This window comes from Oxyura jamaicensis, chromosome 3, assembly GCF_011077185.1.
Source record: "Oxyura jamaicensis isolate SHBP4307 breed ruddy duck chromosome 3, BPBGC_Ojam_1.0, whole genome shotgun sequence".
Taxonomy (NCBI): Eukaryota; Metazoa; Chordata; class Aves; order Anseriformes; family Anatidae; genus Oxyura; species Oxyura jamaicensis.
The window spans coordinates 37,095,885-37,119,690 of NC_048895.1; the positions used below are offsets into that span (position 1 = coordinate 37,095,885).

The 23,806-nt window shown below is 42.3% G+C and overlaps 2 protein-coding genes across 12 annotated transcripts in view; one reads left to right on the forward strand and one right to left on the reverse strand.

Annotated features, from left to right (window-relative positions):
- The window catches only part of SDCCAG8 (SHH signaling and ciliogenesis regulator SDCCAG8), a 107,398-nt gene extending 103,121 nt beyond the window's left edge, over nucleotides 1-4,277 (reverse strand). For 2 of the 4 annotated variants that reach the window (XM_035320802.1, XM_035320801.1), the window contains exon 1: nucleotides 3,913-4,276. In XM_035320802.1, coding sequence (XP_035176693.1) covers nucleotides 3,913-4,219 — 307 coding nt within the window. In that variant the 5' untranslated portion in view covers nucleotides 4,220-4,276. Of the gene's footprint in view, nucleotides 1-3,912 lie in introns of all 4 variants that reach the window. The other 2 variants (XM_035320806.1, XM_035320803.1) reach the window with 2 other exon arrangements.
- Nucleotides 4,278-4,439: 162 nt separating this feature from the next.
- Nucleotides 4,440-23,806, forward strand: part of CEP170 (centrosomal protein 170) — a 100,919-nt gene continuing 81,552 nt past the window's right edge. For 4 of the 8 annotated variants that reach the window (XM_035320792.1, XM_035320793.1, XM_035320797.1 and 1 more), the window contains exon 1: nucleotides 4,440-4,607. The gene's annotated coding sequence lies outside the window, so the exon portion shown is untranslated. The remainder of the gene's footprint in view (nucleotides 4,608-23,806) is intronic. The other 4 variants (XM_035320795.1, XM_035320796.1, XM_035320800.1 and 1 more) reach the window with 1 other exon arrangement.

The following is a 23,806-nucleotide window of genomic DNA, read 5'->3' on the forward strand; positions in this document are numbered from 1 at the left end:
GAAATTTGTTCATTGAAATGAAATTTCACGTGAAATGTCTGCTCAGAAACCAAGAAGCAAGCTGAGATATTGCTTTCAAGTTTTTATTGTACTTTGTGTGGGCTTGTAATTTACCTTACTCACCATTCTGATACGGAGCTATTCTTCATACCACTGCCATGGCCAAGCACAGGCACATGATCTACCATGCCACTAATGTACTACATGGCAGTTTGAGGCTGAAACTATCCTAACAACTACTAATTGTACATCCAAGATTTTACTTGTAAACATTCAACAACAAACGATACCAGGCTGCTCATTAAGACAGGCCTCAGAAGGTCCTAAGATGTGTTTAACACGCTGATGTCTCAGAATAACGAGTTACAGATCTGTCTGGTTTGGCTTCTCAGCCTTCATAGTTGCTTTGCATTGTTACATGAGAAATCGGCTATTTTCAACACCTCCTTTAGCCAGTTATCATCTTTAAAAGGAAGCTGCTCTCTAGAGCTGCAGCATTCATCCCTACTGGTCCCTAAAGCAGTCTTTGCTGCAGAGTATAAAGCACGTGCCTATGGTCTAGAGACCCTCACCTATAAGAAACACCAAGCACTTCCCAATCCTTTCTGATGGATTCCCCAATCTTAAATGCATGTTACACGTTCTGCTCAGCAAGAATACCTAGAAACAATTGCCAAATAAAAAGGCTAATATTAAAAAAATAAATAAATAAAAATTACAGATTACCATTTTAAATTTAATTCTTAGCTGCTTCAGAGTCCTAGCTCACTTGGAAAGCTGCTAACTTGGCCACATGCTCATTTTTCCTAGGACTGCAGGTCTCTCCTACTTTATTTACTGAAAAAGAGCCACATAAGGCAGATGCACAATAAAATTTTTCTTTGTAAAAGTCTTGTATTTCCTCTGTTCCTCTTACAGCTTCATCCCCTGAAACTACATAAAAGGATACTGCACTTGGCAATGCAGTGGAACAGAGAGCATTGTTTCCACATTTCCTTACAGTAAAGATTTACAAGATGCCTCTATCAGGCACTGCAGTTAAAAAGGATGGCCTCCCCTTTCTCTTAAACTGACTCTGGCCCAAAAGCAAGACAGTGTTGTTCACTTCAAAGGGTTGCTTATTTATGGGGCAGAAAATTCATATTAAAAAAAGTGAACAATTCTCTGCCCAAAGAGTCAGGAGAATGCTAGAAATAAAGAGGTACACTCTAAAATCATGTCTTCCATGTATTGACTGCTGTTGAGCAAAAAATAAAAAGCTGAGCTGAAAGGTCACCTGCCGTTGCACTCTGCTCCTCACACCGATGTAGAAGGAGGCTTGCTGGATGTTCACGCCACAACTGCCCATTTCTGGTGGTTAACGCGACTACAGTAGCACAGCTCTTACTCTCCATTAGAAAATACCTCTCTTCCCTTGGGGATAACTTTTAAATAGAAATGCTATTATCTCCTAAAGACTTTGAAGTTCATTTGAAATGGTTTCAATTGTGTGAAGGTTTACATAGTAACCTAATAACCCAAGCTGTACAAATACCACCCTCCTAACTCTGCATTACACACAATGTGAAAGACTGCAGTTATACAAAGTCTAGACTAATCAGGAAAAGCCCTGCTATAAAGCCTTTATTATTTCCATCAGAAACCTCTCTGTTGGGCTTGAAGACCAATTATTTCTTAGTCACACTTTTGGTCTGGCTTTCTGCCCTCTGGCTATAGGAGTCAGTTCACTGAACACTTGGGCTTCCCTACATACCAGTACCGAGGAATTTTTCTTTACAAAGGACACAGCACTGAAGAGTAATTGGTAGTCTCTGAAAACTTGCCCACTCTTCCATCATACTGAGTATGGCTGTGAAATGATTCTTCTGGTCTCCAGAATGGATGGTTATAACCTGTTGCCATGTGTCAGCCTGGGTCCAGATAAAGTCAAGGACTACAAACAGTGTAAGAATGCTGCATATCAAAAACACTTAACAGTGCCCAAGGCTATCTGAAACTCCTGAATCCAGATGATATGAATGATACAAGTTTGAAAAAAATCCCAAATAGCGTAACTGTGAGTAAAACCGGTAAAGAATTAGGTTCAGCAGCACATGGAATAATAGATCTATTTGTTCCATGGTAAATCCATAAAGCTAGCAGGAACAATGTGAGCAACAGGGTTGTTTGTGATATCACCTTGTTGATATCTGCTCACTGTGAGGTGCTCCTGGACGTAAGGGATCAGATCTACCTCTGCACTGTACGTAAAGTCCCTGTTTCTCAGAACAGAAAGGGAAACAACCACTGTAAGATTGTGCTCTTAAATAATTTACAAACCATAATGGATCCAGAGTAAGGCAATCCAGTCACAAATAGGGAAAATCAAAATAAGTTTTATGAACAGAATACATCCAGTCATTTGATATTGTGAGCTCTACTGTTACACTTAAACAGCCCAAGATGCATGATCTGTGAGAAAGGCCCTTTGAAGTTAGTTACAGGAGAGTTTAAAGCATTCACTTACAGCATCCAGATAACTTGGTACACAGGCATTCTTCAAACTCCACATATGAAAACACTATGATCTTGTCACAACTACAAAGGTACTATATACACACATATATATACACACACATATGTAACAGTCCCCAAGCATCTCAACAGATTTTCTAGTTGAGGGAAAGAGAAATTTCAGGGGAACTTTTTAAATGCGCAAAGAAACTAAAATAAAATTAGAAAAACTGGAGTTCTGTTGCAAAATGCTACAAAAGACTATTTTTGTGGCAAATTTGAATTGAGGAATGAACCAAACTTACCAAACCACATACACAAAAGAACATTTACATGAAGAAATATTAAGCATGCTGAAACTATGAGAACACAGGCAGAGGGCAGTGGTTTGGACTCCAAAGGTTTTTGGCTTCCCCTGCTGTCATGGTCTAAGAAAGCCAAGAACGTCACGCCCCGCAGGGAGCCCAGACGACTCGATGTAACCACTGAATCCCTGCATTTCCCCATGCCCCAGCAGGACGGATGCTGAGCAGAGCACGCTGCCCGCATGCTCTAGAGTTCAAATACACACACCAGTCCATCTCCTGGAGGATGAGCACAAGAAACCCGCCTTCTCCACTGCCATTCTTTGGACTCGCAGTGATTCCAGAGACCAGCATTAACTAAGCTTCAACGCCTAAAGTGAAGAAGCTGGTCAGCCTCTGCACTGGACAGAACAGCAGCTTCAGTTCCTAAGGTGTTTCAGTGACAGCACAGCCCCTCATCAGAGCTGCACAAAAGCAAGCAAACAAGCCTGAAGTAGTGTTCTATGCAGAAGATCATCACAAGCTCTCTAAAAATACAGCAAGTGTTGTGAAACACATCACATTTCCAACACGTTGCTTAAGCTTGTGCTTGCGCCTGCACTGGTGCGGCAGAAATGAACAAGAATAACAATCCCAAAGCGTGGCCTTTCAAACCAAAGCTCTCTCCTGTGTGTGATGGTAATACTTTGTCTTGGGGCAAAACCATTTTGCCATCAGAAGTTTTATCCGGTATAGTTGCGTGTGCCCGACTAGTGTTAAAACCTTAATTTATCGCTCCTCCTTGGTCAGTAACAGCCCCAGTCAGAGCCCCAGCCTGCGTGGAAGTCCAAGTCCTGCGCGTCAGAGCTACCTAACGGCCTCCGACCCTCACCACAGGGAATGGAAGGATGACCAAGTGCCGAGCGTGCCCCGCGCGGGGCAGTTCGCGGTCTGCTGCCGTTACGAAGGAGGTGCCAACGGAGAGAGACCAAGCGCGAGGCGCTGCCGGGCTGCGTGAGGCACCCCTGCGGCAGGAAGAGGGGACACAGGGAGGCGGGGGTGTAACCGTGCCAACCGGGAAACGGCCGCCCGCAGGGAAACCGCTCCGGCCCCCGCCGCGCCGCCCCCCGCTCACCTCGGAGGCGCCGCTGATAGCGCTCCAGAGCCGCCGCCAGGCCGGGCTCCAGGCCGGGCTCCGCGCCGGGCGCCCGCATCAGGACGCCGCCGGCTCCCGGGGCCAAGCTCGCAGCGAACTCCCCTGCGGCTTTCAAGGAGAAGGGACTACAAGTCCCAGCATGCCACGCGCCGCGCGAATTCTGCTGGGAGGTGTAGTCCCCGAGAGGAGGATGGGCTCCCCTTTGTTGGGGCTTGAGGCCGCGCTCGCGCCTGCGCACAAGCACGCGTCTTCCGCCTACGTCCCCGTCTCCGCAGCGGCCAGGCATAGCGCATGGCGGAGACGCGGGAAGCCGTGTTTACCTCCCCGCGGCGCCTGCGCACTGAGCAGAGCCCCGGCCCCGCTATTGTCTGCAGCCGGCACATGCGCAGCTCCCTCCCCGCGCTGCTCGGCGCCCGGCGCCTGCGCACCGCTCCCCTCCTCCTTCTCCTCCCTCCCCCCCCCCCCGCATTGTGTGAGCCCGGCCGGCGCGTGCGCAGTGCCGCGCCCGCCGTGCCCGTTACCGCTATGTGCGGGGAATAACGGCGGCGCGGCTCCACAGCGACGCCGAGCCCAGCGCCCCGCGGGGCTGCCGGCAGAGCGCCCCCACCCCCGGCACCGGCAGCACCGGCGGCACCAGCAGCAGCAGCAGCGCCGGGCCGAGCCGCCGCGAAGGGGTGAGTGCGGAGGCGGCGGCTCGAGCGGAGCGGGGCCGGGGTCTCGCCGTGCCGCCCATTGTGCGCCGCTCCCGCCGCCGTCGCCCCTTCCCCCGCTGCGCCGCGGAGCGGTCGGCACACGGCGGGGGGGCGGTGTCGGCGGGCTGAGGGTGAGCCGCGGGCGGGGGGCGCTTGGCTGCGCCCCGGGAGGAGGAAGAGGAGGAGGAGGAGGAGGAGGAAGGGGGGGTGCGGGTGATAAATGGGGAGTGGGCTCGGAGGGAGGTGGCAGCGCCCGGGGAGCCGGCCGCCTGCTCCTTTGTGCAAGGGAGGGAGGGTGGCAGCGCCGGGGGGGGACGAGGCGCCTTCCCGGCGCTGCGGTGGGGGTCTCCGCGCCCTCGGTGTGCTGCCCGAGGCGCCGTGACAGCGCCCTCCGCCCGCCGTGCCCGCGTGAGGTGGGACGGGGCGGCCCGGGCGTGATTCAACGTGAGGCGATTTCCTCTGGTAAACGTCCTCGGGGAGCTGCTCTGCGCCCAGATGCTCAGCAGCCTGTGCGGGAACCGCGCTCTGCTGGTGCGGCAGCTCCTCAGCGCTCACGTCTGTTCTGCAGCCACGGGGAGCGCCATACGTGTGGGCCCCTACGGATCTTCCCCTCGCTTCTTGTTTTTTTCCCAACGTTTTGTCAGTTTCGTGTCAATTTTTGATGGTGTGGTTTGTTTGTGTTTTTATTTTTGCTTGTTTGTTTGCTTTTGTTTTCCTGAAAGAGGTCACAAAGACCGGCTGGATGGAGAGAAGAGGGGGGTGGTGGAGTCACCGTCCCTGGGGGTGTTCAAGGAGAGGTTGGACGTGGTGCTTGGGGACGTGGTTTAGTGGGTGACGGTGGTAGGGGGATGGTCGGACCAGGTGATCTTGGAGGGCTTTTCCAACCTTAATGATTCTGTGATCCTAAGAGCAGAGTTGAGGATACACAGAATTATCTGTGCAAAACCATAAGATGTGTGGGTTTTGTTCGTTTTTTGTTTGCTTGTTTGTTTCCCTCAGATTTCTAAACTGTGTATTATTTGTAATGTGTCAGCTACAAATCTTTTTATTTTTTAAATAAATATTGTGGCATAAAAGTGGTTACTAAACTTACTTTATCATTGCAGTGTGATATTTATTTATTTTTGGACATCTGTTCCAAGTATTCTGCAGGTGACTGCCTCCCATATTTATTCAGACCTGGTTTTGCAAATCAGAATGGCTTCTCCCTGTCTCGTGCTTCCTGTCTGGGACTTGGCAGGAAGAATTTTCAGTAATTCTCTTGGTAACACAGAGCCTAGAAAATAACTGCGAGTTATGGAAGTGAACTAAAAAAGTCTGTGTTCACTTGCAGGTGAGAGCTAGGGAGCTTCCTTGAATGACTGAAACACAACCTAAAATATGAATGGCTGCAGAAATTGATTTTGAAGTACCATTTCCAGTTCTTGCAAATGCAGGCAAAAAATGTTTACTGTACATAGTTACCATAGTACCTCCTTGAGTTTCTAAAAAAAGACCATGTCAGTGTCAGTGCTGCCTTTCTTGGCTTTGCAGGTAGAATGAAATTGAGGTAAAACAGATTATTTTTCTACTTCAGCCAGAAAGCCAAGAAAATAGTGAAATTCTGCTTTTCCATTAGAAAATTTTGAGCAGGAGAGTCAGGCATTGAGTCTCTTCAGGTAGCAAAATTGCAGAAATTCTCCTCTCTGCCTCTGACATTTGTGAGGTTACAATGGCACGTGGTCCCCTCTTTGAAGAGCGTGCTGCTTGCTGTAGTAAAAGTTGGTACTGTTGTGGCCGGGAGACTGAAATTTGAGGGAAAAAAGAGCTCTTTGTTACTGGGGGATGGAGCTGCTCATTTGCTGCCTGAGAGCTGATGCTAGATGCATGGTTTTCTACCAGCGTTCCCTGTGTCGGGGCTAAGAGAAGCGGGGAGGTGCCTTTCATTGGCTACAAGGCTTGCGATGCTCTTGCTGAACGCCTGCAGTTCTGTTCCAGCGTCGATCGCTGTATCTGTTCTTGCATTGTCTCGTTCCTTACGCATCCTCTGTAGAGTGGTCTGCAGACAGCAGCTTCCTTCCCTGCACAATGCTCATGCTTCCCTGCATCAGTCCATCCGGTGCGCTGAATGAGGCAGATGTCCTGGGGAAAAATAGTACGTGATCACGTGGCTTAAATTATAAGATAATGTATGCAAATGAGGCTGGGAAGAGAGTACAGGCTACTTGTTTAAACAGCTTTGTGTGTGTCTGCTGTATTGCCCCAGCAAAATATTGAAATAAATCACAAATACCTGGTCTGCTTCTATAATTTAGTTTCTCCCACTCCATCCTCTCAAAGCTGGGAAGCTGTTTCTAATTTAGAGGTGCTCTTGTAGTTAAAGTCATAAGACCATTTTAATTGAAATTTTGATTGACCTTCAGAAAAAAAAAAAAAAAAAAAAAAACACTTTAATATATGTGTTTTTTTGTGTCATGTATTACATCAAAAGCAGTTTGTCTTAAAAGGGTCAAATAAAACCCACAGAGATGTTTTAGTGGATTGCCTGTGATGTTGAAGCGCATCATTCAGGCTCTTAGATGGTTGATAAAGGGTAAGTCTGGGAGTAGGTGGGTGTTAGAGGAGGGTGACTGGCCCCTGTAACATCCTCATGGTCCTCAAGCTCCCTGCTTACCTGCTTCCTCTGGTAATGCTGCAGCAGGCAGCTCTGCTACTTGGCTGAGAGTGGGAAAAAGTTGATTCACTCGACTAATCCAGCAGTTTCTTTTTGTTTTGCTTGACTTTTTTTTTTTTTTTTAATCCCTTGGGTTAGCAAATTGAATTATTTCATTGTGTGGTCAGATGAGTGCCAGAGCAAGTACACTGAATGGGGACAGCAACATCAAGCCTGGAAGAAGGAAATCCCCTTTCCAGCAGCAGTGATCCACTTGGTTTGCTCAGCTCCATGCTCTGACAGTCTCCACTGTAGAATGCAGCAGTAAGAAAGGGGATGTGTATAAATTCAAGAAAACTTCTACGGTACTGGTTTTGTTCTTTCAGTCTTCATTTCCTGTTCTTGGTATGTAAAATGTCCACATTCACAATGTTCAGAATGTAACTGGATGAAAAATGTTTCTTTATAATATAGGTATGAAAAGAGGTCCTGGTAAGCAATGTGGCCTTTGCATAGGAAAAACCGGGGTTTTCATACCAGACTAACAGTGGCGTCTTCTCTTTCACAGAATTTGAGGTTGTTAGTTTTCAGAGGCTTTCACCATTTTTTTTTTACTTCCTAGTCATATTAATTTTGAAATGTGATTTATTTATTCATTTTTGAATTGTAGAAAAGTGCTATTTGGTACTTTTTAGATAAATTGTTTTTATTCATTCAAAACAGATAGCACATCTCTGATTTCATCCACTGAATGTTATACTTAATAAGATGGGATATCTCTTTTCCCATGTTCATCTGAAAGATGTCAACTTGGTTTCTCCTTCTCTTTTTGTCCACGTAGAAGTTGTTATTGGAAAATAGGTTTTTCCTTAGCTAGGTACTTTACAGAACTCCATCAGCATCCACTGGTGGGCCTAGGAAGCAGATTCTGTGCCAACAGCTGCAGCCCTCTTGCAGCCTGGCTTCTTAAGTTTGTTCTGCTGGATTTAGTGCAAGAATTGGCCTTTTTGTTATAGGTTCCTTTGTTTCCTTGTTTCCATCCATGTGAACTAAAATGTTTTGTATTCAGAACTTTTCCCTGAAACGAAGGTGGTATTTTCCTTGATATATAGCAGAATCTTCTAAGTCTGTGTGATGGGCTTTCCAGATCTCATATCACTGTACGGCGTTCCAAATGAGACTGTGGCTCTGCCCATTTTGTTCCTGTCCAGGACCAGAAGTGATGCTACGCCCTGGCGTTTCCAAGATGGTTCTTTGTGCACAGGGCATTTTGCTCATCTTCAGCTGTGGTAGCACATGATGGACTTGTAAGCAGTCCATTAGCTAACCATTGTGGTCTGAAGGTAGCAGCAATATACTGAACCCATTAAATTAGATGTACTTAGGACTTTTCCTTCTAAATAATTTTCTTGATGATCTTTCTTTTGAATTGCAAATACTTGGCAATCTTCATATGTATTCTCTTCTGTGGTCAAAATCAAGGCCTTTTCAATTATCTCTTATTTGTCATCTTGTTGTGGATTACATTTCAAGATTCAGAAGAAAAATCCAGGAACTCAGAAAGTCATCTCTCTTCTGTTTTCTCATGAACACGATTTTTCTTGCTTTCGTTAAGTCTCGCTTCCAACCTGCATTTGCTGCCCCAACAATACAACTGGTAACTTAGTCTTACTATATTTAGTCTTATTATTAAGACTTATTATACTTAGTTTTATAATTTAGTTTACTAAATGGAAGACAGTGAGAAATATTGTAGTTTCATTTAACTTAGGTTTTTGTTTCTGACTTTTCCTAAGAACACAAGAATGGCCACCTTGGGTCAAGCCAAGAGTCAATCTACTGAAGCCTCCAAGAATATCTACAACCTGGTGCCTAGGGAGACCTAAGAAAGGTGCAGGCATATATGATATTTCCTCCTAAAGCAAAGCTAGTCTCCATCTAATTTCTGCTTGGGACTTTTGAGTTGGGTGTGGTTTCTATTAAGTATTATTCTTTCTACTTGATCTGCATTTCTTCAGCATTTTCTTGAAAAGGCAGTTCAGTTAAACTGTCCGTTTCTAATTTTCAGAACTTTGTTTCTCATAGATGTTCAGTTTTGTACTGGATTAATTTAGTAATAAAAATCCTGATTTATTGCCTCTTTTTGTTATTAAAGAAAAGCCAACCTAGTTTTGTGAGGTTATTGAAGATTGTGCTCACCCGTCTCCCCTCCTTTAAATGGTATGTGTGCTTCTTATTGTACTTTGTTTCCAAAAGGAATATTCCTGAAGTATGAGGGTCAAATACTTCCTATAAGAATCGCTGCTCGGGGTGATTCACAGGTCAAAACACAGCTTGAATTTTAGTTTTGAGGTTGACTATAAAACTGGCTATTACAAATCTGTTTTGAATTGTAAGCAGAAATTATTCAGGAAGCCATTGAGAACCCAGAACTCCTTTTTGTTTAGATTTTGGATTAGCAGAGAATGTTGAAAAATGACCACAACTAGCGAAGCTGAGAATTATGGAACAGCTAAAGTATTTTCATGATATAGATAATAATGCCCTCTTTGGTCCTTCTGTGTTTGTTTTGTTATTATTACAGTTCGCACTGATAAATATAAGAAAATCTGTCAGAATTCACATCTGTTTGTTAAAATCAGTGTGTTTAGTTTTCAGTATTACCATTTAGAGTACAAATTCTGTAGCATATTGCCTCATTCAAAATTTGATTCTCAACTTCTTTGGGCAGGGGTGAGTTGTTTGTCTGCCCAAGGTCTTGGTGAAGTTGATAAACTTCAGGTTCTACAGCTGACTTCTGTGTAGGGGATAGGTTTTTACACAGGAGTGCAAGGCCCAACATAAAGCTGTTGCATTATATTATTTAGCTTACCGTAGAAAACTTACTCGTTTTAGGAAAAGAGAAGATGATGCTATTGGATAATGCCAAGCGGTATTTCCTTATTCAGTATTTGCATCTTCCAGATCACACGTAAAATTCTCTTGCACGCTGCATGTGCATTTTATTTTTTTAATCACCTTTCTTAAGCAAACGCCTTTGCTTTTCCCGATTTTGTAGCCAAATTGAATTTTCTTTAACTCTCAAAAATAAACATATTCTGGATGTTGCATAGCTAAACCAGCAAATAGCAACAATCAGCTTCCTCCTGTCTGACCGGGTGATACTCCAGAACCTGTTTTGCATTGTTCTCTTGCAGGATCCCCACTGTAGGTGTAGCACTTCTAAATGCTGCCAGTTACCTGCTCTGAGGGGTTTGGGGCTTGTACCAGAACTGACAATGGAATTATCCATCAGCCTCACTTCTGGATGTCTGAATCATGCTGCAGTATCCATGTACACTAGAAATACTTTAAAGCTCTAATTTGCTGTGTCTTGAGCTATATTTGGTTGAAAAGCAAATTTTTTTACTAGAGCTTCTGACATTGCTTTCATAGTCTTCAATTCTATTTACCTTCTTTATGCACCCTAAACATTAAGTTTTCAATTGCTCCAGTTAATGTAATTGGATTATTTTTATAAACCTCTGACAAGATGAATTCATTCTGATAATTTCTGGGCAGCCTATAGCATGTAGTGAAGTCCTTTATAAGGTGGCAGTGTAAAAAAAAAAACAACAAACAAAACCAACACTGAGACATGAGTGTCAAGACATGACAGTGACAGTGAACCCTGAAGCCCTGAGTCACACCTTGCCTGATCGCAGCAGATTGAAGCCTTTGATTTAATAGAAGATAAACAATCATTCTGCTATTTTAAATGCAATTCATTAATTAACTTTAAACAGTACTTTGGGAGAAGGTTGATTTAGTAGACTTAGATTCTTGAGTTGCCATATTTTGTGGGTCTTTCTCTTGGCGCAGTTTCATTCCAAAACCAAGAAAAGCACTAAACCTATTTTTATCTAGTGTGCTTTTTGGGAGGCAATGCTTCAAAAAAGATAGTATTCAGGGCATGTGTATTGCTTTATTTTTATAGTTTACTTCCATGGGAATTCTTCCTTTCTTTTCAAGGTATTTATTCACGCTTTGGGGGCGCTAATCTAAGGTAGCATTAGAAAAAAGAGTTTTCTTCATTACCCATTATAGACTTTAAAAGTTGCATTATCTGTGAAAATTATTTTATTAATGTTTCTTGCAGTTACTGTAGATCTAAGAAGTCCTGTGAGGTGTGGGTGGGATTAATGTAACCACACCGGGTTCTCCTAGCAGCCTAGGCAGAGCTGACTCCTGGCTGACCTGGGCCTGCCTCTTTCTCCCCCTGCGGCTCTGCAGCCCCTTTTGCTGTGGTGCTAGATTTCTGTGCGTTAGCTTCTGGGAACAATTCATTTGTTTGTGGGAGTGGGAAGGATGGGAGGAGTTGGTTTGTCACCAGCTGAACACGCTGAAATAGCTCAGCTGCACAGCCCCAGCCGTGGCAGTCCTGCAGCCAAGGCAAAGGGAGTGGTTGGGGCTGGGGCAGGGTGAGAGGGCTTGGGAGCCTGACCGCAGTCAGGCTGCGTTTGGCTGATGTGGGACCACAGCATCTTCAGCTTGCCGTTTGTATGGTGAGGGTCACAGTTATGTATTTGCCTGTCAGTAGAGTCTTCCTCCGTAAGTTTGAAAATAAGTTAACACTGTGAAGTTCTGGGCATGCAAACTATTTACAGCAGGAGAAGCTAAATATTAACTGCGTCAACTTCCCATACTAACTCCTACTAAGTTATTTGGGATTTGCTGCAGTGGAAGTGTAGGTGCATGAGGAGTTAATGAGGAAGAGATACCGTACTACAAACTCATATCCCATACTGCTGTCCAGTAGACTCTTCCTATGTTTAGAGACTTAATTGTGTAATTTAATTGAGCTGCTAAAAGTAACTTCTCCGTTTCAGCCAGTAAAACTTTGGGCACACGCAGCTCCAATCTCATTAAAAATTCTGAACACAACATATACTTTGGAATTTATAATCTTGTCCGATATTAAAACTCGTGGAAGGATTTGAAAATAGAATGCTTTTTCTTTTGCTTTTTCTTTTGCTTAATTTCAATTCCCTTTTTATTTATGGAAGCTTCCAGACTGGCACAGACAGGTATGTTCTAGAGCATCTGTTCCCAGCTGTAGAGCTTGACTTTTATGGATGTGTGGGCTGGCACAGCTGGGCCTTTATTACTGAAACGTCTGTTTAATCTATTACGGTGTTTGTGTGTTCATACTTGTGATACCATGCGAATGCACTCATTCTGTTAAAAAATGTCTGTGTGCCCAGACTGGGATTGCCCGCAACCTGTCTGACTCGTGGACCAAGTGCTGGGAATGTTTCTGTTTCTTCCACTTCTCTCTCCCTCCCTCCAGCCTGTAATAGTACATGGCAGGTACATCCAAGACTGAAGGGAAAAAAACACTTCTGAATTTCTGGCAATACTGTGAAAGCACTTTGCTAGTAATTCAAAGTAAAGCAATCCTATTAAATCAAAAAAAAAAAAAAAAAAAAAAAAAAGGAAAATCATGCAGAAGAACATGTCTGGTTTTATAAGGATGTGTCCTGTATCAAACCATGCTGACCCTCAATGTGAACACATTCTCTTTCTTGTCTGCTTGGGTGGGAACCAGCAATATTCTGTGGGGAAAACAGCCTGAATGGCCGAGCACAGAGGAGCCATGCAAGTGCAGGGTGGGCAGCAGGCTGCAAGGAGCTGGTACCTGCCAAATTTGTGGCATGGTGTTTCTGCCATGATGATCACCAAGCCACTTTTCATCGTTTATCAGCAGTCCTGGCTATTGAGGAGGTCCCAGCTGACGAGAGGCTAGTGAATGTGATGCCCATCTACAAGAAGGGCTGGAAGGAGGATCTGGAGAACTACAGGCCTGTCAGCCTGACCTCAGTGCCACGGAAGCTCATGGAGCAGATCATCTTGAGTGCCATCACCTGGCACCTACAGGGCAACCAGGTGATCAGGCCCAGTCAGCATGGGTTTATCAAAGGCAGGTCCTAATTGACAAACCTAATCGTACTTCTACTACAAGGTGACATGCTCAGTGGACAAGCACGAGGCTGTGCATGTGGTCTACCTAGACTTCAGTAAGGCTTTGGACACCATTTCCCACAACATTCTCCTGAAGAAGCTGGCTGGGTAAAAACGGGCTGGGCAGATGGGTCCAGGGTTGTGGTGAATGGAGTTAAATCCAGTTGGAGGCCAGTCACTAGTGGAGTCCCCCAGGGCTCAGTACTGGAGCCAGTCCTCGTCTGTATCTTTACAGATACAGCCAGGGGAGGTTTAGGTTGGATATTAGGAAAAAAATCCTTACTGAAAGGGTTGTTAGGTATTGGAACAGGCTGCCCAGGGAAGTGGTTGAGTCACCATCCCTGGAGGTCTTCAAAAACCGTGTAGATGTAGAGCTTAGTGAAATAGATTAATGGTGGACTTGGCAGTGCTAGGTTAAAGGTTGGACTCGATGGTCTTAGAAGTCTTTTCCAACCTGAATGAATATATGATTCTACGATGAACTTGTTCTTTGGTCAGTACTCAGCCCTCCTTACCTCAAAGCTGGTCAAAGTCCTGCCTCTGAAATCTTCAGCTCGTAAAAGCTTGCTGATAGGAGGAGTGCTTGGTATAAAGGGTGGCTACTTAGGTTGCACTTTCTCAGGCAACTAAATAATGTTTCGGTAAGAGTTTCAATTACTGTGTGGCAGAAGGACAATATAATTAAAAAACATAAATCCTAGATTGTTTTAAAAATACACGCTCTTGCTTCATGGGAGAAATATACCTCTTAAACTATCTCTGGGGACAAATAAAAATGAAGTCCCCAACTGTGCTGTTTTTGTATTAAGCATGAGAAAATATTAGCCTTGTATGTGACAGATATGTTAAGTAAATATTTACCATCTCTTAAATGGTAAATATACAAGAGGTAAAGTCTGGGAAGAGCCAAAGCAAAACAAATGCACACAGAAATGCAGCACTAATTTATTCTAAGGTGTTAGGTGTTGTAATGTATTAAGCTAACAGCGATGTTGCTTGGTGAGCACCAGTAGCAAGAGTAACTTGAATACCATGGATACATAGAGGGATTTAACGAACAGGGGATATGAATTGTTCCAGCCTCAAAAGAGGGAACTGGTGATGATCAGTCTTAATCAACTTCTTATGTTTTTGTCTGTATTTAGTTTGGTGATAAATGATTTAAAATATTTTTGGTAAACCAGAAGACTATATCAATTGCAGCCATGTGGTCAATGTTACTTAATATACCCTTGATTTTTTTTATTTTTATTTTTTAAATGTAGCTGAACGTAGCCAAGTTCCCAGTCAAATCTTTGTGCTGGAAACGTAAAATGAGACTTTTGTAGTAACTTTGGATTAAAAAAAAAAGGGGGGGGGGGGGAGGGAACACACCAAAACAGCAGTTGTTCACTGATGCTGGTAGAAGGGATGACTCAGTCCCTTTTTGTGGATGAGGTTAGAGCTCTGCTTCCTCTTGGTTCTGTGCCTGGAGCAGCATGTGTGGAGGTCAGAGCTTTTCCCATTTAGCCTTCCCTTTCACATCTCTTCCTTCTGGTCCTTTATTTTAAGGCAACTAAAGTGAAGGTGCCAATTACTGAATTTACAAAGGAAAATCTACATAGGTTTCCTCCTACAGAACTACTTGAATTACAGATATCTATCTACTGAAAGACGTGCTTGGAAGCTTTTAATAGCCATTAAAAATATTTACATCAGTGTACTAATAAGTGCTTTCCAGTAGTCTCCAAATGTTCCAAGGTTAACCAGATTTACATCGTAATAGTCTACAAAACCTATGCTAATGTTGTACCAAATCAATTGTAAACCAAATTTTCACCAGTCATTCGTAAACCAGCTTATAAATGTCCATCTGAAAATATTCTACTTGCAGAGCAATAGGGGCTTATGATAGTAATTTGGTTGAGAGATTGCAATACCCTGGCTCAGACGAGTCCTTGCATAAAAGTGTCGGGCTGTATATACTCACTGTGTTTGGTAATAAGCTTATAGCGACAATCTCACACACAATTGTTTGATCATATTTAGTAAATGAGAGGTAGTATAAAAAATATAATTAAGACTTAACCATGCTGTAGTCTAGTAGCTATATTCCTGTTTGGCTGCACACAACAAAGGAATGAGCAGGTGCTGCAAGCAAATGTGGAATAGCTTCTCTCCAGGGAAGCCATTTCCTAGGTACTAATTACAGACTGCTTTAAAATCCAAAGTGTAGTCTATGCCACTTTAAAATCTTTGCAGTAGCTTATGTTTATCATTAAAACTATGGGTATTCTTCTTGTTTGTGCAAATGTCTTATCCTACTTCATATCTTGCTAAACTGGAGGCTTTTTTGGCAGCTGTTTTCACATGATTTTACAGTGAGAAAGTGTTTGTGCTGTCTGTGGTACCTTGAAGTTTCATTTTATGGGAAGGAGAGAAGAGAAAGGATGTGACTAAAGAACTGAAAAAAATAGCTAAATATAAGACACTCTAAGCCTTTTTCTACTCTATTTTGTATGAAACCCCAGGAAGAGTACTGCCCATCAGGAGAAGCTCTCAAAAATTGAGTGCATAATGTGATCCTGAATTACAGTCTGAGACTGGGAAATGGCAAACACACAAAAAATGCTCTCTGTAAGTCATAGTGACTGTGTTAATTTTTAAAGAATTTTGGTTGTAAGCTTGTCATTACATTAACCAGTCCGTGGAATACCACTGTAGTACAGCATAATTATGAAAGAGAACAGATGAACTTTATTACATGTGAACATGCAAATACACTACCCCATCTTGAGACAGTGAAGATTTCCTAGAGCAAGCTTCACTTATAACTTTGAAGAGGCAAAATTTTGAGCCTCTGGTTGTTTTGTAAAATAACTATGTCCAACTTTTTTTCTCCTTTTTTCCCCCTCAAGTATAGGGCCTGTGTTACTAGATCTTGGAACAAACAACTCAGTGTGTTTCCAAGAAAAATACATCTGTGGACTTGGCTGTTGAGAATAATTGTAAAAACCTCCAAAGCATTCCATAAGGGGAGAGGGTAGAATGTACCAAATATTTTGGATAAAGCCTACATTCAAAAGATAAATACATTTTTCATCTTACTGTGGAGGTGTAGTAAAGATGATCAATTGAATACCTGTTTGACGTGATTTGTCTGTAATAATGCAAATGGATGTGGAGATCAGTAACGCTGACTGCAGCAGTGGTCCTCCAGTGCTTCCGCTTTCGTGGTCTGTGCTTATGTGCCAGGTCAGGAAGTACAGCAGGACTGGAATCTGAAAGATAGATGTTAAAACTACTTAAATACTTCTGTTTGGTTGGCTTTCTTGTTTGGTTGTTTTATTCCCCTTTGGAGAGTATACTTATCTTCATATCCACAAAGAAAGTAATTGCTTGTGTTATAGAAGAAAAAAAATCTGCATTGCTTTTGAATGTAATTTAATCTTACTAAGTATCTTGGTGTATGGAATAAACTCCATGTATTTCACAATTTGGGGGAAAATGAAATCACCACCCCTGGGAGGTCGAAAGGTCCATTTTTCTTTGCAAAGTGGTGTTTGTATTTTCAGTGCTGCTCAGGACTGTGGTCAGTACTTAGCCAATGCAAATAAACCTCCTCTTCATACAAAACCTACAAAATAACATGGGCTATGCCATGATGGAGGCAGTGACAACAGGAAATGTGGGAGGAGGACTTGACTACATCTTGATTACACTCTGCCTGAATGCAATGCCCAATTATTTATTTTCTTGTTTGCTTTTCTTGGCGATATTATAATCTGATAATGTAGTGTGATATGGGGTGTGGGGGGGAGGAAGGATTTCTGAAGCTTTCATTAAAGGCATATTTTTCTTATAGGCAATTTGGTTATGGCTTCTTCAACCTGCTTGTTTCTTTAGCATGTTGGTAAGTTAATCTCTGTACAGCTGGCATTGTTTAATCATGGTGAAACAAGAAAATTTCAAAATACTCTTCCTTATGCATTTCTTTAATCAGAATGAGAATGATGAGCAAAATATGAACACTTGATCATAAGTTAAAATATTTTTACAGGTGGTCATTACTTTACTCTTTGTTTAATGTGCTTATTGGGTGTTAATGTAACTTTTGGGAAGTGTTGCATTTCAGTGTAGGAAGGCTGCAAAAAAGAACACTCATGAGAGCTGACTTCTCACTCATGCATGTAAAGATTAGGAATGCAAATTAGCCATCAGTTGGCTTTAATAGGTGCAAAATATCCTTATTATCCTCATCAAAGGTTAGAATAGGCTTTTTTGAAGTCTGAGAGTGGATTTATCCTCATGACTAACAACTGAGCATGCTTTTAACAGTTTGAAATCTAATGTTTAGGCTGACAATACCTTAAAATGTTATGGGTTTTGATTTTTTTAAGCCTCCAGGTACCCCTGATTATTATTACAATATGCGGAAAAGAACTATACATGGTTGGTTATCGTCTTTCACAACAATCACAGTGCCAGTCTTGTGCTAAGTTTTCTAATCAGTCCTGTTTAAGAATTTGCGTGTTTACCAGTACTGTTGGTAAAGATACCCAGTATTTTATTGTTTTGGTGAGTTGCTGGAGTCTTTGTTTCCACCTGCTGACATCACCTTTAGTCCATCAAATTCCTCTTCATCCAGTTTGATCTCCTAGCTTCTAGGAGGAATGGCTGGTTTTGTTTGCTTTTTTAAAGGGGACTTTTGTGGTAGGGAATAAGGCATGACTGTCTTCACAGTTCCTGAAACATTTAACTTCCCTTTCTAAGAGTGCTTCAAATGGGAGATTTAGTTTCTGCTGTGTGAGTTTGCTTAAACTTTGTAGGAAGTCTTAATGTTGGGCTGCATAATTGTTGTAGACATCCTGGTTGTTTGTTCATGGAAGTAATATCCTTCTGCATGTTGTGATGTTCAATTGATTGCTAGCCGTTATTAAGACTTTTTCGTAAAGTTTTTGCAGTGTTTGTATGTTGATGTTCACAGAGTAGCAAAAGAAAAGTTTGGATGCTTTTTTTGTCTTTATCACATCAAAAATGAAGTAGGATATAATCTTCCAAGTTGTTGTCTCCTGACCCCCAAACTCAAAAACCCAAGCAACTTCCAGTGCAGCTGCACTGCTAGCAGAAAGAAAGGTTTTATTTCAGTTGCTGTTCTGACAGCCATTCCTGTGTGTCACAGCAATAACATAGATGTAATTCTACCCTGGACTGGAGGGAGAGGATGTTTGTGCAGCCGCATCACAGGACAGAAGTGCACCTCTTCCATCGGGTGACTGGCAGAGGGCAAGAGCCTCCTGCTCTGCTTTCTCCTCCCACCTCCATCGGATGCGTGGGGCCACCTGCAGAGAGAGGGGGCTATCTGGGGGCCTTCTGGGGAGACCTCAAACTCCTTGAATGCAGGAGGCAAATCTTGCTCTGTCCTTAGCAGCATGCTCAACTAGAAGGCTTTTATGCCCTTTTGTCATTCAAATATCAGGGAAGAAATGCTTCTTCCCACAAATGCTACCAAGGAGGCTGATGTGATAATTTGGCCCTAGGGTGCCAGACTTCCCCCCCCCCCCCGGCCCTGGGGAATTCAGAGCTTCGTCTCTGAAAGTGCTCCACTGCCAGCCAGAGACACCCTGAGAAATATATTGCTGGTGCTTTAGTGAGTGGGTGGAACGCCAGCTCTTGTTGTTTTGGTTGGTCTTGTGCAATGGGTAATTACCTGTATTGGATGCATATTAATAAAGATATCAATAAATGAAAGGGGGGAATTGGCTCAGCTTGTTCTCCTGATGGTCTGAAAACGCATTTACTTGCGCTAATTTTAATTTCTCTGCTGTTTGATTGTATTTATTTTTTTTCTCATGAATCTTGAGATTATTTTCAAAAATACCTTTTTTGAATCTCAGACCTCACAGATGTTGCAAGTGAACTATTTTCTCTGTCCATAAACAGAAGACCCAGATGATTTTCTAGACTCAGATTCAAAAAGGTTTACGTAGCCTTCTTTTGCTCTCTTCCCCCTTAATGCACAAAAAATGAGAAGAAAAGAGAAGGGAGGAGGGGACAAAAAGAGGAAAAGAAGTGTTTTACAGGGTAGTGGTTAAGGGGGGTTCTTTGCTCTCAATGGTTCCCTTGTTCTGTAGAACTTGGCATGGTTACCTCTCTAGACGGACACTGACAGAGGTTTTAGAAGAAACATAAGGCTTCAATATGAATTTATGATCTTTCTTCAAGGAATTGTGGCCATATTCAGATATTTGAGCTAAGATGGAAAAAGTCATACACCTCAGAAGCAGAATGAAAACCCAAGGCTGGTGTTCAGTTGCCATATGTCTTAAATTTATTATGGCTTACCTGACAAGCCAGCAGACCAAGGGCTGGGATTTTTTGTAAGCTGTTGTGGTTTAGTGAGAGGAACAGTTGTCCTGAACATATTTAAGCAATTGAATATTAAAAGCAATTGAATAAATAGGGTAAATTGAATGGATGCTTCACTTTTCTTCCTGTGGGTTTTCTGTTTTCTTCCACTTTGCCAATTTTCATGCTTGCCAGTTCTGCACTGCTACACCGGGGTAACTCCAAGGTAATTGTGAAAAACTTTCATGAAACCTGCCAGTATTCCTTTACATAAAAATACCTGCTATTCCAATGTGAACAGGAGCACTTTCTTTTTCAGGGCTGTGTATGCCATGTGGATGCTTCTAGGAACAGAGGGATCTGTTCAGGTGAATTTTCCAGTCACTGAAATATTTGGTAATGTAGCAACTGCTGCTCGTTGGACAGCTTTTGAAAATCTGGGATTGTTTTGGTCAGTTTTCATAAGCATGTGAGCTCATCTCTGTGAGAAGTCGCAGAAGAGTTTTTCTTTTAAACATAACCCACCTTGTTTATACTTCCATTTAGTTGTTTAATTTTTTTTGTAGCTTTTTATGCCTATATTTGTATTAGCCTCTATGGATATTGTCAGAGAACTTCACAAAGTGAAAAGTGTTTCCACTTGAAATGGTGGTCCAAGCGTTATTTGGGTGGTGTCTTTTTCTGTGCTATATTTCTACAGATGTGTCCTGTGTTGCTTGGCAAGCAAGGACCAAGGCTGAAAGTCTTCTCTCTTCCCCTTTTGAACTGTGCTGTCTGTGACCTCAGGAGGTCCATAAATTCAAGAAAAATTGCCATCTATCTTTAGCCTAAAATTCTTTAATTTTAGATGGGTTTAAGAGCATCGAGGAGCAACATTGTGCACCACTGTGGCATGAAGGATTGCTTATGTAGCCTCAGTCTCAGTTGAATTGAATTCCGGTTCCCAATGGAAGTTCTTTTTTTTTCCTGCACAAGGTAACCTTTTTATTAGTAAATTTGCTTGATGGGCTAGCTCTAGGAACTGGTGAGAACAGCTTCAGCCAAGAGACTGTTTGTGGAGCCCTCTCTCTCAGCTTTTGGGATGACGGCCATGCCAGTCGTGAAAGTGGTGTATTACAAAAACACCAAGGATAGTTTCATGACTCAGACATCTAGAAGCTACCGTACAGTATGAATTCTTTTATTTATAGGCCCTGTGATGAGAGATGAGCATCGACTCCTGTTTTGGAACAGGAGTCTTTCAAAAGAAGGATACTCTCTATAGTTTCCTATTTGTAATAAACCTTTTACAAAGATGTTGTGGAGCTTTTGCCATAAGCATTAGTGACACAGCATAAGCATGCTGTGGCAATGAGTGTGGCAGATAAAGTCAGTGGGAAGTTAATAATTCACAAAAAGTTTTAGTGATGTGTGATAAATAAGGCACAGGCCAATCAATTGATGAGGAGAGGGGGGGGGGAAAAAACACAACACCCTCATTAATTGATTGTCAAGCTTTACGGTTTAACCTTAATAGGTAGAGGTCCTGCTTAAAATATTATGCGGAGGTGTTATTTTGGATATTATGCGGATTATTTTGGATATTATTTAATATAATATTAAAATATTATGCGGAGGTGTTATTTTAAGGTTATTTTTGAGTGCCTGTATGTAAGTAGGTTAATTATGATTGCACATGAAACACCTCTTGTGATACTGCCCCACCTCAGAGTGTTTTACAGAGTAGATATAATATTGTTATGGAGTTTTCCACTTTGTGATTTTAATCATCTATCTTTATAGAATACTTTGTAGTATCAGTTGTGTTGATACAGTAGTCTTCTCAGGGTTGGAATTACATTCACTTTGCTCTTTTTCTATAGCATAGATTTCTCTGTTTCAGTCAAAAATAGACCTGCCAGCCATAGCATACTCAATTTCTCTGGGACAGTCAGTACAGCAGCAGTGGGCACTGTTTGCTGCCAGCATTTTATGGTGACTTGGGAATCAGCTTCCACTTAAGTCTTTTCCAGTCACTACTGATGCTGCTAGCACTCTCTTAATTCTGATTTCTCCCATGGCTTACACCTGATTCCTCCCTCGGTTTACACCTTGGCTTACAACTGATGTTTTCCTTCCTTGTGTCCTGGCTGCAGAGTCTGCCTGGCTCCTGCTCGGCTGCCTTGCTCCGGCTGCTGTCCCTTCACCTTAATGCTCTGCCGTCAGTGGTGGGTGAATTGGGAGTATTGGGCAAAGGGGCACTGGTTCCCGTTCAAACTGTCACTGCAGCATGGAAAAGCAGTAGTTAAGGCAAATGTGGGGCGTGCTGCGTGTAGACAGATGGTAAGAGAATTTATCTGTGTACTTGCTCAACTAACATACATATGGGAAGTTTTCAAAAGCCTTTTGCTTGTCTGCATTTGGATCAATTTGCATGGGAACAGTAGTAGAAGGTACAAACTGATACTAAGGCCTCCTGTCACATTTCAATTACAAATCTGCATGTATCAAGTACTTCTCCCCGTTATTATTATTATTTCTTACACTGGTAACATAGAATTTCTTCCACTTACTTTGTTTCAAAATGCTTGAGTCAATACTGCTCACAGTTCACCTGAATATACAATTACATGATGATGCAATTATATGTCAAAGAAGACTTAATGAAGTTTTTAGCAGCTGGAAACAGGAACTTAAAACAGTGAATACTGGGCTACATAGGGATTCCAGCTCTGTCAATATTGTTTATCAGCTTGATGCAGAGGTGTTTTCGAAGTATTATTTCAAAGTATTATTTCGAAGTATTAAAGTATGCTAAATAATTATCCCATTGCTGTACAATACATTTATGTACTATTAAAATTATATGATTTTCAGTTTTAATATGGAAGACTGGTGCTTCAGCCTGATTTTGGTTTATATTAGGTTTAGTTTTAATTTTAAAGGTAGCTTTTTGCTTATCTGTTGGACTGGCATCTCAGTGCTCACTAATCTAGTTGAAGGAAACAGTTGGCTCTTCTCAGTTACAGGCAAATACAGAAATGTAGACTCTAGATTGCTCAAATGGGAGATTATTAAGGGTTTTTGCTTACAATAACATTACTGTATCAAAACTGTAATCTTGGCAATGTTTCTCTAGACATATTTGAAATTGGTTACACCCATCTTTTGGCGACATAATGTAGGGCTTTAGTTGTTAGGGCTGAATTATATTTACAGGATGATGTAGCCAATTTCCCTTTGCTGCTGCATCTGTTTCAAATGACTTATTACCCGTGTGTGTTTTCTTACACACTGATGATTGCCTTTTGAAATTCATCGTCCTTCACCATAAAATGCTGTTTCTTCTGCAGATGAGGAAACATTTCACAGTTGTAATAGAAGCCTGCGAAACAGACTTCCAGGGTATCTAGGGCAAAACATTGGCTTGGATGATTGAGTCTCAATAATGAAATCTTTCCTGGGTTAAAGATTGCAACACAGTGCTGCCCTATTAGCAAAGACGAATAAAATGTTTCAATAGAGGGTTTAAAATTTGCTTTGCTGGGAGGAAATCCTGCTATGTCTGGTGAGTACTTTGGCTGAAAGGGGCAGTCTGTCCTGAGGTAGGACGGACAGGTCCCTCCAGGCCACTGTCCCCTTCACCACAAGCACAGGCCCCATAGGGAAGGGAGCACGTTTGCTATGACAAGAGCAGGGGACATCTCCCTGGAGCATTCTCCCTGGCTCACAAGTGGGATCACTGCATTTAATAGGCACAAGGACCTTTTTTCTTCCCTGAATGGTTATTGTTTTTTGACCTGGTGTAACCTTCTAGTATCCATAGTGTTTCATTGCAAGAATTATCATGACCTAAATTTGCGCTGTGTAAAGAACTACTTATGATGATTTTGCACCTGTCCTATAGCAATTTAATTTAGTATCTCCTAGACGGTGAGCAATCATTCATCCTCTTATCACTTGGAATCTGTCCACTACAGCCAGAATACTTAACAAGGCAGCATATTAAAAATATTGTTAAGCTTTCCTGAAGTTTTCAGGGCACAATGCACTTGTTCATATACTGTCTATATAACTAGTGAACAGTGTGGTTTCATATAAAAATTTCAGTGCACTTTTTTTTAGCTCTGATATTAAGTAACTGTTGCTACTGTATCCTGTACTTTCAGTTAGTTTTGCCATGTGCGATTTCAGCAGAGCTTTGCTGATCAAAGGCATTGGTTTATTCTAAAGAGTACTTTAA